A 20,402-nucleotide genomic window follows, 5' to 3' on the forward strand; every position below is an offset into this window, starting at 1 on the left:
GGTAGGCCTACAATCTATAGGCCTATATAATTGTCTGATACTCATATAATATCACAAAATTTGTGTAGCCTATGTTAATTTTTTTTTTTTTTTTTTTTTTTTTGAGTAATCAGGTGCAAATTATGGTGTAAATGCACATACATATTTCTAGAAGCATCCAATACATAAGGTTTGCAGTATTAATGATTTTTATTAGAGGTATCAGAGTTTAATGGATTTACAATCGAGACATTATAATGATAATGGCTACAGTGAAATGATAATCATTTTCTTTATAATTTTACAGATAATTGTCATTTTAATTTGTCATTTGATTAAGACATACAACATAATATCACTCAATTACTATTACACAACAATCCCCCAAAAATGTTTGCAAACTTTAATGCAACTTTTTAATGAAACAGCTTCATTGTTGTTCCATCAAGTTTTCTGTCTCTAAATCAGCTGACATCCAGCACAAGGTTTGCAATATTGTTATCAGCATTAGAAATTAATTAATTAGTTTGTTATAATGAAATTATTCTAATCTGCATAAAACATAACTCAAAATAGTTCCCTCAAAAATGTTTGCAAAGTTGAATTGCTCAATAAGGGTTTTGAAGCAAAAAGCGCTGTCTTTTTTGTTATTAAAATATATTTTCTTTCAATCTTTATTCCATATTGGTGTAATATGCAATTCATTTATACACATTATAATTGTCTCAGTTACAGTCTAAGACACCAATATGAATTAGAAGAATTGGAGAATTATATGTATAACCTGGAGTTTCTTTATTAATCTCATTGTGATTCAGCTGCTAATTAAAATAATAGCCCAGATTCCATTGCTGGTTCTGTAGAGCTATCAAACACCTTAAAAGATTTTACTTTATAAATCTTTTTCAAGTATTTTTCTAAATCATTCACAGTTTTTTCTTTGGGAGTGTGGTTCTTGTTCACTCCAAAAAATCCTCCTGAGATTTGACATTTCTCATTGTTGTCTAAGCAGCAGTATGCAGTCCAGAAATATCTAGGCACATTCACCCTGTTGTTCAATTTACGTTTACCTGGTGTCACCCCTGTTACAATGAAAGCAGAATACTCTTTGCATTGCTCAGATAGTTTATTTGCCATTTTTTCTTCTAGTGCCCTCCATTGACCTCTGTTAAAAGAGGGGTTTTGTGGAGCAGCGTTAGTGAGAGTGAAGGTGGCATCAGCACAGCTCTGGGAGTTTGCCTGGAAGACCGGTTGCAGATGACCTCTGTCAGACCCAGACCTCACATAATCTCTATTGAGAGCTTGATGTCTTCCAAGTCTAGGTATATTCACATCTTTCTCAAATTTCATGTCTGTATTATCACCACCATCAAGCTGCAATAATGAATCAATTGAAAACATGAATTTGAGAGCAGTTCATGTTAGAAGAGAAACAAACCACACTAGTGCTGCATTTACATGACTGGCTGTAGGATGAAACTTAAAATAAGCACAGCAAACAAGGCCAAATCTACTGTTGTTCTTCCTTCGAGTTACACACATTACAAACTCATCACTACTTTTCCATACGGCTCCTTCTGCTATTGAGTTTGTAATGTACCACAGTATATGATCAATCTCATTACAAGCATTTATCTGATTCTTTGTTATTTTTTTTATTTTACACACCTGTGTATTCAGTTTCCTCATGTTTCTTAAGAGAGTAATATTTCACTTACGTTGGGTTCAATGTACCACTTGTTTAGTCGTTTGCATTTCTTTATCCCTTCAAACCTGTAGGCTGAGTACACTGGGATCTTGTTCTTAGTATCATAATATGTGGCATAATGAACAACACCATTTAGAGTTTGGCAGATCTGCTCATACTGTGATCCAGTAAATGTTGTTGGTGATTTTCTGCCTGCAAAAAATTGACCACACTTCTCCTCAAAATCTTCCACAACTTCAGCCGAAACACTGGAGACAAGTGACAGCATCAGCACATGAAGAAGCATCATCATGATGAAGAGGATGAGATGATGAATGATCAAGATCTCTGCAAGAACAACCGTGTTATAATTTTTATAACAACTTATGTTGTGTAATATATAAATAAACAAACACGCACCTCAAATTTAGCAGTATAAGTCAAAGATCAAGCTCTTAACCTGTTAAATGAAGAGACAATAATGCAAGAATGTAGGAAACATGAAACACAACACTTTCCATGGAGTAATTAAACATCTATTATTAAATACTTAACAGATCATAAAGAATAGAATGTAAAGGCCAAAGGCAGCTCTACAAATACTATAGTACCGACACAAAGACAAGGATGTGTTGCAGTGAGTTTGGAGAATATTTCCAACCTCCTGCTTTGTCATGAACCCTTTTAAGGAAATGTGGCTCCCAATCTTGATCCACCACATATCTTCCTGGTTACAATACATATTTAAACAAAGTTCCTTAGTCCAATAAACGTGCATGCTTATGAAACTAAAAGAGAACACTTTAAAGTAAACAGTATCTGACAATATCTGTGGCCCTATTTCCACCTGACATGCTTTCTTTTTCTTTCTTTTTTTTAATCTTTTTTCTTTTTTTTTTGCCAGGTGGCAGAACTGCTGACTGGCATCAAAGTCAGTTCCTCCGCATTTAGATCTATATATTGTATTTATTGTGTTATAGCAGATAAAGTGTCAAGGCTTTTTATGTCTAAAGGTTTGCTTTATGTATTTCCCTTTAAGCAGATAATCATTTGTTTTACTCCTGTTTTCCCGTTTTCCATTTTTTCTTCTCATTATTATTATTAGTATTATTAGTATTATTATCAATGTTGAAAACAGTTATGCTGCTTAACATGTTTGTGGAAACAATGATACCATAACATTTGTGGTAAGATTAAAAAAAAGAAGAAATGAATACTTTTACTCTTCAAGGATACATTAAATTAATCAAAATTGAAGTGAAGACATTTATAATGTTTGATAAATGCTTTAAAAATTAAAAAAATAAATAAATTCATTTTTGTTTAAATAAATGCCTTGGTGAGCAGAAGAGACTTCTTTTAAAAACATAAACATTTTTTTAATGTTTCCAAACTTTTGACAGGTACTGTAAACTAAGGCTGAAATATGAATTAGTGTGAAGATAGCCCATTTAAAATTCAAATCATAAAATTTTTGACTAGTCAGCTTTTATGTTAAGGCAGTTAACTAGTTAACTATGATTAGTTAAGCTTTTTTTTTTTTTTTTTTTGTCAAAAAGAAGATCAGCCTTTGTAAACAATATGGAGAAAAGTCACTTTAACGAACAAATAAAATAAACAAATATCTAAAAATGCCTTTGAAAACAATTTCACTTTACTTGCTTCAATGTTTGCTTAAATGTACAACTGTACTTAAACGCTTCAAACTTGTAGTTCGAGTAAACAGGGATTTTAGCTTCAGTGGAACCATCAGAGAGAAAGCATGAGTTCAGGTGGAAGGATGTCATATATTAAGACAATGTGATAAAATTAATTTTACATTATCTATGTGCAAATAAAATTGGTATGTTTCTGGATTATGCATAAGAAAGATAATAGGCAAGATACCACTTTTTCAAATATTTCTCAGGCTGGAGTTTTTTTAATTTTAATTTTTTTAAATACAGTTCTTGCCTACAAAAAAGCTATTGAACATTTCCACTGTTATTGCCCAGAAAAGAAAAGAAAAAACGTCACTAAACATGTATTGAACTTTTTGTTACAACCTGATAGCAGGCAAGTTTTTTGTTTAAAATCTACCATCATTATATAGCTGACACTTGCTTAAATGTATACTCATCTGTTTTTATTACAGTACTACAATAACTATGTTTGTGTAATTGGACTATTAACTAATAAACCTTATATTTACTGAGATATAGCCCTTGTGACATCTCCATGTGATAACCTGATCTTACAATAAATGTATTAAAAGTTACAAATTAGGCAAATATCAGTTGCTGGACTATTTGTATATAAACGGTAATGAAGATCACATAACAGGTCTAAAAAACAAAACTGAGAACAAACCTTAATATAGCATAACAAATACTAACAATTTAAAAAGTGAAGTTAAAGATGTATCCAGTCAAAAACTGTTACTCACCACTCTAATAGATTCTAATAGATGAAACTCATGTGATGTTTTTCACCTTGTTTTCACCTCATCTCCTTCTCATCTATAATTTCCTCCTTTTACTGACATTCATATACCCTCTCCAGTCAGTAAATGTGCTTTCTCAACAATTTCATTTTAGTAACTCAGCTAAAATAAACAGGGAACTAAAACCAGAGAAGCTTCTTTCTTTTCTTTTCACAAAAGTTCAGTACAGTTCAGCATGCGTTAGCTTATTAAAAATAAACAAAACCAGTTCTGCTTATAACTTTACATACTCCTTGCAGAATATGCAAGATGTTATGATTTAACAAAATAAGAGGGAACATAAAAATACATGTTTTTTTTATTTTTTATTTTGTACTGTTCTGAATAAGCATAAGCGCATAAGTTTACATACCCTTGACTATTAATTTTGTGTATTATTATTGTGTATTACAGATTGATCAATAATCATTGTGATCAATAACTGTTTTTATGTTTTTTGATAATTGTTCAGTCCCTTGTTTGTCCAGAGTCCTTGGTTTTTGTATGGACTGTTCTATGGAGTTTGACCCTTGCCTGTCTTTGGATTTACATTTTGGATTACCCCATTAAAGCTGCATATGGATCTTACCTTCTTGTCTCTGTGCCTATGTGACAAAAATACACTTACATTACCTAAATTACATAACTGACATAAAATCCATAATGTTTGTAATAATATCTATTCAGTGTGATATCAAAAGGTGTGACGTATGACACAAGGTTTTGATTAGAACAGAGTGTGCATGGCAATACAGTAAATGTTCTCACTGTACCATATGACATACTGTAGTTGAAATGTATAAGGGTGAGTTACAGTATAATGTCTCTACCATGGTAATACCTCTAATCAGTCTGATGTTATACAGTCAGTCCTTACAGTCAGTTATACAGTCACTCTATCCTGCTCTGTTCACAAATCTCAACAAATTTCACCACCACCACCACCACCACACACACACACACACACACACACACACGTTGGGTTCCCATGTTTTATGGGGACTTTCAATAGACATAATGGTTTTTATACTGTATAAACTCTTAGTAGGCTACTTATATTACAGCAGGTCATCAAAAGTGCACTTTTTTCCAAACATTTCAGCACATTTTCAATTGTTTAAGTACAATACACAAAATCACAAAGTATCCTTTTCACTACACTAAATAAGTGTTCATCTATATAAATCAGTGGTCTCAAACTGCCTGCCCGCGGGCCATTTACGGCCCGCCCTCCCCCTCCACCCGGCCCGCAATTGATCTCAAAAATAAAACATAATCCGGCCCGCTAAAATTATTATTTTTATCACTCTCTAGTTGCTACTTGTCTGATATGCAAAGAAAAAGTCGCCGTTCTAAGGATCATTCACATATCGCGTCACATAAACGGCCGCGCCGCATTCTTCTTTCCAATGCGTTTTCGCTCCAGTGGCGTCTGTCGTTGCTATGCAACCATGAGCCGCGCTCTCAACCGCGTCGCTTCTATTACGAGCGCGCTTGCCTAAATTACAGTAAAAGCACTCGACTTTAAGTCACGAGCGTCGATTTAAACCACCGAAACGCGTCCGATGCAGCCATTAAACGTTACCGATGCTCAAACAGCATCTTGGACAAATGTGTCTCAGCTGTGTGAGCACAAGCGCTGCAGGTGTCTGTCAAGAAACAGAAGAGTGTACAATGTATTCAGGCATTGTATTTGTTAAGTACAGTGTTGTTCAGTGCAAGATTTTAATGTTATTTAAGCTAACATAAAGTAAGGGAAAATACTTCTACTAAATGTTAAAAACTAATAATGTATGTAACAATGAGAGATTTTTATTTTTTGGCAAAATAAAGTTGATATAATAGCTCCAGTTTTTTGTTATTTATGACCCCTCCACGCCACAAGTGTTGCTGGTTTTGTTCCTAAATTACTATTTTTTTTATTCCATGCACCTTGTTGGATGTGAGAAGTTGCACCAGACTATTGCAATTAATAGTATTATATTAGTAGTATTATAGTAGTATATTAGTAGTATTATATTAGTAATAGTATTATATAATTATATTACACTCTAACAATGAGAGAGACACTGCTGTTTACATTTAGTATGGTAAATACAATATTTATAGTATAGGTATAAAAATATTTTAGTAGGCCTAATGAAATTTGAAGTAGGCTAAATGAGAAATAATGCAAAAGAAAGTAAGTTTTCTGAAATGTTGCGCTTTCTTGCGCTTGAATGTTAATATGGCCCTCCTATGAGGTGTCAATCACAGAAACAGCCCCCCGCCAATTTGAGTTTGAGACCCCTGATATAAATGTTTCATTCACAGTAACTGCCTTTCATAATGCTACTATCAAACTTTTGATTTGCATCTCTTTTCGTTCAGTAGATTATTTAATCAAACTGAGCTTAATGGTTAATCAATGGATCATTTGGTACACCTATATATTTCTATAGATACTGATTCTATAAGCATAGTTTCCATAGAACTGATTTGCAGTTTCCGATATGGATAATCAAATGTAATGAATTATTTTTACATTATAAGCAATTTATCTTAGACGATGACCACAATTGTATGTGGGGTCATGGTAAACCTTGCGTTGTGAACCAAATGTCCCCCACAAACAAAAGTGTTTAACATTTCTCTCTATTCTGCCTCTTAGTATTGTACTGATTTCTGACACTAAATATTCAGCAATAGTATTGATCCAACTGCACAGACTCTATTAGATGAGAACTGAACTGAGCTGAACAATGACACTACTTTCTTTTTAGAGCAGAATTGAACTCTGTACATATCGTTGACCATTATTTCCCTGTTTATCGCTGTAACTTTGAAACAATCTGATTTGTATAGCGCTATATAAATATAGGTGACTTGACCTGACTTGATTTATAAAATTTTAAAATGAATGGTCAAAAAATTGGCGGGAAAATCAACATTCAGCTGTTGAGTTTGTGATACAATGTTTCCAGCAATTTCTATTTCAGTGTAAATACATTTATGTTGTATTAAAATCACAGTGATTCTGAACACCAAATGTGAGTAAAAGATTTCACATGTATTTATCTGTATATATTTCCAAGGTACATTTTTGTAATAATGTAACTTTACATTTTAAATGGATCTCAAACTTTGGGTGAACCAAGATTCTGTTAGCCACAGTGGAAATGTGCACAACATGAGATAAAATCTGTCCAATGAAGAGGCAATATACATATGTATATATATAATCTTTATTCCAATATGATTCACTTCTTTTAAACACATTATAATTGTTTTGATTGTTACAGTCAAAAATGAAATGAATTTTCTTTAATGATTTTCTTTATGATTCAACTGATAATTAAAATCAGAAATGATAATAACAAACAAATTGGTAAAGTTTGGTAAAGCTCTATTTTGAAAGCTTTGGTTTCTTTGCTGGTGGTTCTAAGGAGCTATCAAACACCTCAAAAGATTTGACTTTATAAAGCTTTGCCAACTCTGTCTCTAAATCATTCACAGTTATGTTCTGGGGAGTGATGTTCTCATTCACTCCAATAAACCCTCTTGAGAATTGACATTTCTTATTGTTGTCTAAGCAGCAGTATGCAGTCCAGAAATGACTAGGCACATTAACTCTCTCGTTCTTTGTCTTTTTAGTACCTGGAACCACCCCTGTTACTATGAATACAGAAAGCTTTTTGCATTGCTCGGACAGTTCTCCTGCCATGTTTTCTTCTAGTACCCTCCATTGACCGCTGTTAAAAGAGGGGTTTTGTGGAGCAGCGTTAGTGAGAGTGAAGGTGGCGTCAGAACAGTCCTGTGATTGTGCCTGATAGACTGGTGCCAGATGACCTTTGTGGTAGCCAGACTTCACATAATCTCCATTGAGAGCTTGACGTTCTCCCCAAATATCCTCAAATGCCATGTTTGGTGGTGTCTTATCAAGCTGCAATATTGAATCAAACTAAAAACATGAGCTTAAGAACAGTTGCATTAAAGATAAATAAAAGCAACTAATTCATACATGACACAGACACTGCAAGATGAAACTTTAAATAGACATAGCAAACACTTTTAGGCCAAATCTACTGTTATTCTTCCTTTAAGTTATACAAACTCATCACTACCACCTGTCCATATGGCTGTTTCTGCTGCTTTTTGTTTTAGTTAACTATAGTAACCCTGCACCCACCAAACTTCTTTTTGTTAAATAGTCTCCTTGAAAAAAATGTGTTTGTGCTATTTTGCTTTTAAATAAATTTATCTCAGTTTAATATTTCATTATCTGTTGGGCTGTTGTTTTTTTAGTAGACAGGTCATTCTTCTGGTATCGCTTTAATTACTATTATTAGTCAGTTTCAAACAGCTCCATTGACACCATAACATAAAATAACATCCTTACAACAAACTAATATAAACAACAAATACTAAACAATAACAGGATATAACCTTTAATAGAATTAATTTAGAGTAATATTTCACCTACTTGAGGTTCGATGTGCCACTTATCTAGTCTTGTGCAGCCCATTTTCTTTTCAAACCTGTAGGCTGAGTACACTGGGATCCTGTTCTTAGTATCATAATATGTGGCATAATGAGCAACACCATTTAGAGTTTGGCAGATCTGCTCATACTGTGATCCAGTAAATGTTGTTGGTGATTTTCCGCCTGCAAAAAATTGACCACACTTGAGCTCAAAATTTTTCACAACTTCAGCCGAACCACCGGAGAGAAGAAACAGCATCAGCACATGAAGAAGCAGCGTCATGATGAAGAGGATGAGATGATGAATTACCAAGATCTCTGCAAGAACAACAACCACATGTGATACTTTTTATAACAGCTTATACAGTGTAATATGTAAATAACAAATAAACATTTACCTCAAATTTATAGCAGTACAAGTCAAAGATCAAGCTATAATCAAGGAAGAGACAATAATGCAAGAATGTAAAAAACCTGATACATCTACTAAATACAGTGTAAAGGCCAAAGGCAGCTCTACAAATACTACAGTAAATACAGACACCAAAAGCCAAGGACACACTGGTGTTGCAGTGAGATGTGGGAGTGTTTATAACCTCCGGCTTTGTCATATTTTGTCGTACTATGAACCGGAGCTCACAATCTTGATCCACCACATATCTCTCTACATCTACAATACATATTTAAACAAATTTACTTAAGTTCTGACTGGCATCATAGTCGCAATTTTCCAGTCATGCAAATATAGATCCTGTTTACTTGAATAACAAAGACCAAATCTCATGCAGTGAAGGTTAAACAAACACACTCACTGAATAGGACACTAGGTAAACTCTTCTTGTTAATATTATATTTTCTCTCTGGTGGTTTCGGTTGAAATTGTGCCAACATTTGTATTACACTCAGGATCTCACAACTACTGGTAATGAATGCAAACAAATGCACAAAATTGTTTAATATTTCTCTCTGTTGAGCATCTTTAAATTTGATGATATATATATAAAACGTTTGTGATGCAATTTAGAGTTTGTGATACAATTTTTCCAGCAATTGCTATTTTAGTGTAAATACATTTATGTTGCATTAAAAGGTGCAACAGGTGGGACCATGGTTTCTGAATGCCAAATGTGTGTAAATGTGTTTAGATGTATTCATCTGACTGACATATTTTTTTTTTTTTCAAGGGAAATTTTCTCCTAATATAGTTTAACGATGTTATAATGATCTCAGACTTTGAGTAAATCAACACTGATAGCTGTGGCTAGCAGTTTACATGCAATGTTGGCAACATGAGTAGTAAAAATTGACATCTTACTCAATTTACATATTTTATTCATTTCATATTAGTGTAATATTATAATTATAATTGTTTCAATTATTAATCACATCTACGAATTAGAGGAATTTAACAAATACATATAAAGCAGTTCTTTAAGGATTTTCATGGATTTAACTGATCATATATTTTATTTTTAAAGGCATTTGATAAAGTTTCTCTTTCAGAAAATAGCCCAATAAAGCTTTATTTTGAAAGAGCATTTTTTGTTTATAAAACAAATGAAAAGAAGATGTGACATTATAATTGTTTTTCAACTCTATCTTTACATCATTCAGTTTTGTCTTCAGGAGGAATTTTCTTGTTCTCTCCAATAAATCCTCTTGAGATTTGACATTTGTTATTGTTGTCTAGCAGCAGTATGCAGTCCAGAAATAGGCACATTCACTTTATTGCTCATTTTTTAATTGCCAAGTACCAAAATAAGAAGTATATCTTTTAAATTTACAGACATGTTGCAATATTTCTTTCTAGTACATTAACATCAGAACTGTCAAAGTAAACTGAACAGCTTCTCATTTAAGTTCTTGTTATTTAAAGACTTATTTAAATGTCGTCCCACACCTGTAAGACCTTTGTTCATCTTCAGGACACAAATTGAGATATTTTTTGATGAAATCCAAGAGGTTTCTGATCCCCAAGAGAAAGCAACATAATTACCACATTCAAGGTCCAGAAAAGTAGTAAAGAGCTCTCGGATTCCATCAAAAATATCTTAATTTGGTTGTCAAACTGAGGGAAAGATAGTATCTCAAACAGGAGGAAGATAATGAACAGGTAAATATTTGATGTACACCAGGTCACTTCCTGAATAACACGTCAAGAAAATCTTTAGTTACACTTTATTTTAATGTTTCAGTGTTACAGTGTAAATATATATTTAAGAACTGAGTAATAATAATTAACCACATACTTACTAGGGTTAGGGTAAGGATTAGGGTGGTGTTTGGGGTTAAATGCATGTAATTCTGCACAATTTATAGTAATCCCTTTAGTAACTAATATGTAACAAGGACACTGTAAAATAAAGTGTTACCAAATCTTTATTATTAAAAGAAAGTGTAAGAATTCTTTAAAACAACTAAACTTTTGTGCATCATATTTTACTTTAACCTTATGAAGCCATTTTTTAATAAAACAATTTCTTTGGATATTCATATTTTCATACCGAAATGAATAACAAACGCTTATAAAGCATATTTTTAAATTCTAAACAGGTGAAAAATTCTGAATTCTGAATTCAGACAGCAACAAAATCTCAGACTAACTCCTGTAAATATTGAAATTATCTTACGTCCCCATGAGAAACGATTTGCGGTTCAAATAGGGCTTACGATCATATTTTGTCATCATATGAAATGAATGAAACTTCTACCACTTGTTTTGTTTTATAATTTGTACATTTATACACCTTACAGTGTAGTACTTAAAACAGAGCAAACCATAATTTGCATTAATTATGATTTATGGGCCACATTCAGCTAATTGCACAGTTTGCCCCAAATTCACAAGGGAAAAGGAACTAAATAACTGTCATGGGGACAAAAATATATTATTGTAAGGAAATAACACAAAATACTATTTAAACATACAAGATTTACAGCATGTACAGCAATTCTGTCTTTATGGTGCTGCCCCCTACTGGAGAGCTACAACCTATCAAGCGAACATTTGTGGAATGGTTGGTAAAATGTGATATCAAAAAAAAAAAAAAAAGTCTATGTTTAGATTCTTTAATTTAATTCTTTATTTTTATGCATGGAGTGTGTAGTGATGTGTGTGTTCACCTTAAGTCCCTGAGTTGTGTGCAGTAGGAAAGAGCCTCCAGCAGGGCCAGCGTGTAATTCATGGTCTTTATTGATCCAAGATTTGCCAGCGATAACGAATGAAGGTCCTTGCACCCCTTAACCAGATCGATCAGTCCTGTCCCCTTCAGAACTCCCGGTAAGTGAGAGAGGGTGAGCTTAACGCAAAAACTTCATCCCTCCTAAAGCAGTCAACTCACCGTCTCTGACATTGTAGGACCAGGAGCATGGGACGGGGTCCTTGTGGTTGACCAGCTGGACTTAGATATCCTAGGTACTTACAGAAGCCCAGAGTTTTGTGACCTTAAAGAGCGTGATGGAGCGTAGGGTGATAGAAGATTGGTTAAATACACAGGTGCTAAACCATTTAGGGCCTTATAGCAATACTTTATAATTGATACGGAACTCAATAGGTAACAGTGTAGAGATGATAAAATTGATGTTATATGATCATATTTTCTTGAACTCTAGCAGCTGCATTTTGGACTAATAGTTGCTTGTTTATTGAGGATGCGGGACAACCAGCTAGTAATGCATTACAGTAATCTAGTCTAGAGGTCATGAATGCATGAACTAACATGTTCCGTAGCTTAGCGATGTTTCTGAAGTGGAAGAAGACAGTTTTTGTAACATGTGAAATATGAGTTTCAAAAGACATGTTGTTGTCTAATATAACACACAGGTCTTTAACTGTAGAGGATGAAGTAACAGTACATCCTTCTAAATGCAAACTGTATTCTAAGAGATTCTGTGTACAGATTTTTTGGTCTAATAAGTAATACTTCAGTCTTAATTGAAGAGAAGAAAATTACAGGTCATCCAATATTTTATATCTTTAACTGCCAGCTTGAACGATCTTGGGACATGAGTTAATTATATATATATATATATATATATATATATTCTTTGTGATTCTTTGTTATTTTCTTTAGGTAATTATAATTATTTAGTCTGAAATAATAATAAAAAACATTTAGTAAAGTTTCTCCTTCATATAAAAACTTAAAGCTTTATTGTCACGGGTTGGTTGAATATGCAGAAAAAAATAAACAAACACAACCACATTAAACTTAGATGATACCAGACAATGAAACTGAGGGCTTAAATGGATGATTGGCAAGGCAAGTCAAGTTTATTTATATAGCACATTTCATACACAATGGTAATTCAACGTGCTTTACTTAGAAAAGGATTTAAAATAGTTATAAAATAATCACAACAGATGCATAAGAAATAAAAATATCATGCATAAGAAATAAAAATTCCTGAATCACTAAATTCAGGGCACCCCTGTCTGACTGAAACATTACTGGTGAGGAGCTTAATAACCAAGGAAACTAACTTGGCAGGTAAAATAGGAACAAAACACAGAGAAAACTAAACCAAAATTGACCACAGGATACATTTATTTTGAAAGCTTTACTTTTTTGTTTCATTGGGGGTACTGTAGAGCTATCAAACATCTCAAAAGATGTGACTTTATAAAGATTTGCCAACTCTTTCTCTAAAACATTCACATTTAAGTTCTGGGGAGTGATGTTCTCATTCACTCCAATAAATCCTCTTGAGATTTGACATTTGTTATTCTGGTCTAAGCAGCAGTATGCAGTCCAGAAATGACTAGGCACATTAACTCTGTTTTTCAATTTACTTGTACCTAGAACCACCCCTGTTACAATGTAAACAGAATACTTTTGTAGACATTGCCCTGTTCGATTTTTTGCCATGTTTTCTTCTAGTACCCTCCATTGACCGCTGTTAAAAGAGGAGTTTTGTGGAGCAGCATTAGTGAGAGTGAAGGTGGCATCAGCACAGTCCTGTGATTGTGCCTGATAGACTGGTGCCAGATGACCTTTGTGGAAGCCAGAGTTCACATAATCTCCTTTGAGAGCTTGATGGATTCCTCGTAGTTTTATATTCACAGACCCCTCAGATGCCATGGATGGTCCTGCTTTATCATCATCAAGCTGCAATAATGAAACAGTTGAAAACAAGAGCTTAAGAACAGTTGATGTTAGAAGAGTCAATTTTATCCCTTAAAACTCATCATCAAAATTACACATTTAAAGGTTCTTTACTGTGAAAATAATTTCCTTATGCCTTAAAATAGCTTGAATGTAACTACACCCTTGCTTCATTTAGTATTCATGGATTCATGAATATGCAAATTAGTCTATTAGTTGGGCTACCTGTCCAACCAACAACCAAGTGTGACACATAATATAAAAATATTATATAAAACATAAAATATTCTATTTTTGTTAAATAGTTATTGTAATATTATAATATTATTTAAATATTATTTATTTAAAATATTTTACCTTAATTAAAGTTTAGAAGTGCATATTTTTAATAATGAATGTGTCAGGATCACCAGTTGGAGTGCCCTGGTTAGCCACCAGAGGGCGCTCCACCCCGGACAATTGCCTCACCACTGCAGACTTCATTTCCCATAACCCACTTCCCGGACTCATTATCCCTTCATTGCACCCAGCTGTCTTGAGTTTTGTTATTAGTGTCTGTCTATTTATACTGAGTTTGTTTCTGCCTTTGTTGTTGAGTCTTAGACTAATGTTACATGCACCTCTGAATTCCTGCTTCTAGTGATGGCGAGATGAAGCCTCATGAAGCATTGAAGCTTTTCAGCCAAGTGGTTCACAAAAAAGGTTCATTTCTCGAGGCTTCATTTGCTCACAATACCAGCTGGTGGTCAAAGAGTGTAAAACAAGTAGATACATTACAGATGACCCGATGTGATCTGTGATACACTGTATTTTGCGGCAGTTATGGCCTAGAAATAACGGTGAAGAAAAAATCAATTTCCACAAAGACTTATATATTTATTTGAATGTAATGTGTATTTTCTGGTTGTATATAATGATTGTATAACATAAGTGTGTAATGAACGTATTGGCTTCAAATGAATGGCTATCAAATGTGTGTAAACAAATTCTTTGGTCATAACAGGCAGGAGGGGCGATATTATTATTCTAAAACCACAAATTCTGAGGGGATCCTATGGTTTATATGTCTGTCAAAATGTCGTGTCAAGATTTGAACCGCATCTAGTCGAACCATTCGAACCAGTCAGGCAGAAGCGAGGCTTCGAACGTCATCAATGACGTCATTGATCTAAAGCGATACAAGCCTCGATACGCGCTTCACTGAAAGCTTCCGGGATTTCTCGACACACGCTCCGAAGCCTCGGCACAGACCGTAACATCACTACCTGCTTCTCTGTTTTTGTTTCTTGTATGGACAGTTTATGTGGATTTTGACTCTTGCCTAAATGTACTACTTTTTTAGATCGCCCTATTAAATGCTGCAATTGGATTTATACCTGCAAGTCTCAGTATATTCCGTGCCATGGCCTGAATGATGTTTTGTGGATAAACTACAAGAAATCAAACCAAGTGAAATCTGCAAACAAACACTGTTGGAGATTTTCTCAGAATTAACCCAACTTTTCTGAGACATTTTTACAGTCACTTTTAATATATAGCCAGATCTCCTTAAGTTCACACAGGTGTGCTACAGGTGCTGTTCATCATGTTAACATGATCATGTTTTAATGCAGAAATGTCAACATTTTTTGCATTGTCAATAGCCATCTGTTGATTTATTATGTGACACCCAACAAACTTCATTTGGACTGCTTGAAAAAAATGTGTCTGTGCTTGTTTGCTTTAAAATCAGTGTTACTTGGTTTGATATTTCATGCTGGGCTTTGAGGTAGCTTTTGAGTTCTTTGAGGTAGCAAAACAATTTCTCCAGACAATGTCCCAGTCAATCAGAGTGTTAAGTTCTCTCTCCCAGAAGCTCTCAATCGGAATATTTAAATGATACGTTTTTAAAGGGCGACTCCTTTAACGCTTGTCATTGGCCACTGTAATGAATAGCTAACATCAGTGCATAGGAAAGTATCAAAAGTATCAAAACCCACTGGCTATTGTAAGTAGAAAAATATTGAAAGTAGAATTCAGCATTTTTTTTTAATTTTTGCATTCAAGAGAAGAAAATGAATAAAATGCTTGAATATTCAATTTCTCCATGTGTGCAGGAACGAACTGCCTCTTTCCACTATTAGTCAACCAAACATCAATCCATGCCGTCATCAGTAGTTCCAACACAATAATAGTCCTCCACTGCTACAGCTTTACGTATTCTTTCATCTCTTTCTCATCAAACAACCTGACTTACAAATGGCTTTCTTCTGTTGACATAGGTTCCCTATTGCTAAATATAAGCTTTTATAGGTGTTTATTTCAGAAATATGAATGTATCTCACATCTGCTCCCATAGCATACTGCCTGTTTTATTATTAGGTGACCAACTCTAAAAATCTGTGTGGCAAAGCTGTGCAACGCATTACCTTTTTTTTTTTTTTTTTACCAACACAAAAAAGGAGGCAGTCATGGCATAACGGTTACTCAAAGGTTGCCGGTTCGATTCTCAAATCTTTCAAGAAAAATATAGGTGGGGGAGTGAATGAACAGCGTTCTCCACCCTCTATACCCACGACTGAGATGCCCTTAAGCAAGGCACCTAATCCCCAATCTCTCCATGGGCGCTGCAGCAAAAATGTCTTTCCACTGCTCTGTGTGTGTGTCAACAGTTTGCAGTGTGTGTGTCTTCACTACTCACTAATGTGTGTACACTAACTTGGATGGGTTACAAAGGACAAATTCTGTGTATGGGTCACTTTCAGTTTCACTTTCAAAAAAGAAATAAAAAAATATCTAAAAAATTCTTTCACTCTTCCATTTGTCCTGTTGTCAACAGACTCAAACTGAATGTGCATCTGTATACTGTGTCCAGTGTATATATATATATATATATATATATATATATATATATATATATATATACAGGGAGTGCAGAATTATTAGGCAAGTTGATTTTCTGATCATATTTTTTCCCAAGCACATTTTACCAATTCCAATCCACATCAATCTTAATAACTACTATTAATATTGTTTTTAATCATTTATAAGTGATATATAATTGTTCATGAAGGCTGGAAATGAAAAATGCCTTATATTCAGGTGTGCAGAATTATTAGGCAAGTTTTCTTTTACAGGCAAAATGAGCCAAAAAAGAGATTTAACTCAGACTGAAAAGTCAAAAATTATTAAATACTCATGAGAAGGACGCAATACTAATGCAATACTAGAAATTGCAAAGTTAAAGCATGACCAAGGGACAGCAAAATGCTCATTGGGTCAGCGGGGTCAGACAAAAACAGGTGGAAAAGAAAAGACACGTTAACTGCAAAATAATTAAGAATTATGTGTGAAACCATCAGGAACCCTTTAGTCTCCAACGCCACCATTTTCCAGAACTGCAACCTACCTGGAGTCTCCAGAAGTGCAAGGTGTTAGGATCTCAGAGACTTAGGTTAGCTAAAGAATCCTAAAAAATGACCCGCACTTGATAAGAATCACAAGCTGAAGTGTTATAAAATACATGAAGACTGGGTTTTTATAGGCCTTATAAACCGACAGCTTGAGAGTGACTCCTGAAGGACCAGCACCACATCCTCTTGTACCACTGTTTGAAGAATTTATCTTCCAGAATCTGGCAGTAAGTTTTGGAAGATCATTTTTAGTCCATCTCTGCAAGACAGACATTTCAGGATAAGAGATGGACCTTACTGCCAGATTCTGGATAAATTCTTCAAACAGTGGTACAAGAGGATGTGGTGCTGGTCCATCAGGAGTCATTCTCAAGCTGTCTGTCTATAAGCCCTATTAAAACCCAGTCTTCATGTATTTTATAACACTTCAGCTTGTGATTCTTATCAAGTGCAGGTCATTTTTTAGGATTTTTTAGCTAACCTAAGTCTCTGAGATCCTAACACCTTGCACTTCTGGAGACTCCAGGTAGGTTGCAGCTCTGGAAAATGGTGGCGCTGGAGACTAAAGGGTTCCTGATGGTTTCACACTTAATTCTTCACCTTAATTCTTAATTATTTGCAGTTAACATGTGTCTTTTCTTTTCCACCTGTTTTTGTCTGACCCCGCTGACCCAATGAGCATTTTGCTGTCCCTTGGTCATGCTTTAACTTTGCAATTTCTAGTATTGCATTAGTATTGCGTCCTTCTCATGAGTATTTAATAATTTTTGACTTTTCAGTCTGAGTTAAATCTCTTTTTTGGCTCATTTTGCCTGTAAAAGAAAACTTGCCTAATAATTCTGCACACCTGAATATAAGGCATTTTTCATTTCCAGCCTTCATGAACAATATATATCACTTATAAATGATTAAAAACAATATTAATAGTAGTTATTAAGATTGATGTGGATTGGAATTGGTAAAATGTGCTTGGGAAAAAAATATGATCAGAAAATCAACTTGCCTAATAATTCTGCACTCACTGTATATATATATATATATATATATATATATATATATTCATTCATTCAGACAGCTGTCTAGTCGTGTCCATCTGCATCCATTATTTCAACACACACTAACTTTTGCCCAGGTGTTGGGGACATTTCATTCTCTGCAAGAAAAATCTATGTTAGTTATGATAAATTAAAAATGTTCTTCACTGTAACCATTGAAAAGTAACTACCTAGAGGAAACTTTTATTACTCAGGAGACTTGTAGGGCTGTAAGTGTTATCAATTATGTTTTGACAAAATAGGCAAAGGCAATTGTTGACATAGCAAAGGAGTACAGATCTGTTTAGTTTGAAATTTTTCAGATTAGTTTTAAAACAGCAGTTTTTCCACTTTGAAATTAATCAGATGATCACTAGTATGTACTTAATACAAATGCAAACTTAATACCAACTCTTTATTTCTTTATTTTATCAAAGTCGTGACATTATCACCCACTACCCATAAAGCCACCTGTCCTCAGATCAGAAATCATCACTTAATACTTTGTTTGTGAGTAATTCTAAGTAATTCTGCTTATATTTTCTGTTACAATCACCATGATAAGTCAACACTTTCTCAAATGAAATTAAATAGTCCCCAGACACACTAATAAGCTGTCATGTTCCCGTTCATTCCTGGACTACATTTCCCACAATCACAAACCATTCACACACTCACATACTTTGCGAGGTCTTGTTAACTTCTGTTACAATTCTGAACGTTCTTGATTCTTGTTTGTCTGCCTGTTTCTGATCCTGTCTGTTCCTTGTTTACGATACTCCGCCGCCTGCCCCTTGGACCCTTTGCTCTGTTTTGGATTTATGTCTGTTATCTGCCAGCCCTGACCCATTGCCTTATCCTCCACTACGATTCTGCCTGCTCTCTGCCATAACTGTTTGCTGTTGTTACACCTTTGCCTGTTTGACTACGAACTCTGTTTAAATAAAGCTGCAAATGGATCTTACCATGAGTCCCGCTTCGTTACAGAAGCTAAATGGCTACTGCATTTAATAAATGTATAATATGCAATATAAAGCATGCAATTGACACATTTTCTGTCAGTAGGTTGCACAAAATGTATGTGAATACTTAATACATAAAAAAAAAATGTTTTTAAACAGATTAAATATACTGTGTACATTTTTTTAAGAATTGGTGGCCACAAACTTCAAGTAGCCTACATAAATTTATTTGTGTCTTATTCACTGTAGTAAGCCTATAGTAATGATCAGGGGTGTGACGAGATCTCGTGGCACGAGATCTCGCGAGACTAATATGTGACGAGTAGTGATGGGAAGTTCGGATCATTTTACCGACTCTGACTTTTGAGTCTCGTTCAACAAAATGAACGAATCTTTTTTCGAGTCATTTCGTTCATTTCGTTCATTTTAGCAAAATGTAATTAAAATGTTACGTGTTACTTCCCCAACACATCTACTACTTATGCAAACGTTGATCACACTACAAACAATACAAAACTACAATGCTATAAGATACAGAAATGATTAATTCATTCTTTACCTGGGTCTTTAGTTTATGACAAGCTGATTAAGCTCACCTCACCTCTTGTCTGACAAGTCTTCGGGTTTAAGTAATTCCTTAATGACGTGACAGGCAGCCCCATATGCTAAACCAATGCAGTCTGAGCCGCAAAGAGAATTGATTAGTTCATTTCAGTCTTTCGGGTTTTTCAGACGTTCCTTAATCACGTGACAGACCCATACGATAAACCAATGCATTCTGAGCCGGAAATAGAATTGATTAGTTCTCTTCATGAGTCTTTCGGGAGTCTTTCCCGAGTCACATTAAAGATTCGTTCAAAATGAACGAATCGTTCAAGAACGACACATCACTAGTGACGAGATTTCTCGTCGAGGCGAAAAGTAGTCTCGTGATGTTGTTGCCATGACAGAGTGTTAGGATGATTAGGAAAGAATATGCCACCGCTACGTTTACATTACGCCTCCACTGTCGTTTTGCTTTGTATTTAAATAAAAAACATTTTAATTCAGTTGGATAACGGTCGCAGCCGCTCCATATTTACAGAGTTACGCGCGATCGCTGAAAGTGAAAGTAAGCGCGAGCGCGCATTCAAACGTGATTTCAATACCCCGCATTTTGAAAGCGGCTCCCTGATGAATGCAAATATCTCTCAATATGAAAGCTATTTTAGGCTGGGCAGTGTAGTTGTAACCATGTCTTAGCTCTGTATCAAAGAAAAACTTCTTCTTATTTGCACTTTGAATATTGAGAGAGTGTGATTATGGTTGCATTATGGTTGCA

General features: G+C 34.5%; 2 protein-coding genes and 1 long non-coding RNA gene across 4 annotated transcripts; all 3 read right to left on the reverse strand.

Annotated features, from left to right (window-relative positions):
* Positions 1 to 165: 165 nt before the first annotated feature.
* LOC125272700 (endonuclease domain-containing 1 protein-like) lies at positions 166 to 4,635 on the reverse strand. 2 transcript variants are annotated; one of them, XM_048197755.1, is made up of 4 exons: positions 4,092 to 4,635; positions 2,087 to 2,126; positions 1,698 to 2,014; positions 166 to 1,353 (listed from the first exon to the last, which is right to left on the reverse strand). In XM_048197755.1, exons 3-4 carry the CDS (start codon positions 1,977 to 1,979, stop codon positions 805 to 807), a joined length of 831 nt encoding a protein of 276 aa, XP_048053712.1. In that variant the 5' UTR covers positions 1,980 to 2,014; positions 2,087 to 2,126; positions 4,092 to 4,635; the 3' UTR covers positions 166 to 804. The 2 variants fall into 2 exon arrangements, with proteins under 2 accessions (XP_048053712.1, XP_048053713.1); XM_048197756.1 differs by lacking the exon at positions 2,087 to 2,126.
* Positions 4,636 to 7,332: 2,697 nt separating this feature from the next.
* Positions 7,333 to 9,160, reverse strand: LOC125271470 (endonuclease domain-containing 1 protein-like). Its single transcript, XM_048195525.1, has 3 exons — positions 8,987 to 9,160; positions 8,590 to 8,906; positions 7,333 to 8,049 (listed from the first exon to the last, which is right to left on the reverse strand). Exons 2-3 carry the CDS (start codon positions 8,869 to 8,871, stop codon positions 7,513 to 7,515), a joined length of 819 nt encoding a protein of 272 aa, XP_048051482.1. The 5' UTR covers positions 8,872 to 8,906; positions 8,987 to 9,160; the 3' UTR covers positions 7,333 to 7,512.
* Positions 9,161 to 12,838: 3,678 nt separating this feature from the next.
* Positions 12,839 to 18,973, reverse strand: LOC125272702. Its single transcript, XR_007185905.1, has 2 exons — positions 18,802 to 18,973; positions 12,839 to 13,696 (listed from the first exon to the last, which is right to left on the reverse strand). It is a non-coding gene; the product is annotated as an uncharacterized LOC125272702 (long non-coding RNA).
* Between the last annotated feature and the right edge of the window lie 1,429 nt (positions 18,974 to 20,402).

The sequence above is a fragment of the Megalobrama amblycephala genome, linkage group LG7, assembly GCF_018812025.1.
Source record: "Megalobrama amblycephala isolate DHTTF-2021 linkage group LG7, ASM1881202v1, whole genome shotgun sequence".
NCBI lineage: Eukaryota > Metazoa > Chordata > Actinopteri > Cypriniformes > Xenocyprididae > Megalobrama > Megalobrama amblycephala.

Excerpts from the sequence above, each read along its gene's own strand:
- LOC125271470 (XM_048195525.1), bottom strand. The coding sequence starts at position 8,871 with ATGACGCTGCTTCTTCATGTGCTGATGCTGTTTCTTCTCTCCGGTGGT. Across the intron at positions 8,050-8,589 it reads AGTGGCACATCGAACCTCAA|CTTGATAAGACACCACCAAA; the intron begins GTAGGTGAAATA and ends TCAATATTGCAG.
- LOC125272700 (XM_048197756.1), bottom strand. The coding sequence starts at position 1,979 with ATGATGATGCTTCTTCATGTGCTGATGCTGTCACTTGTCTCCAGTGTT. Across the intron at positions 1,354-1,697 it reads AGTGGTACATTGAACCCAAC|CTTGATGGTGGTGATAATAC; the intron begins GTAAGTGAAATA and ends TCATTATTGCAG.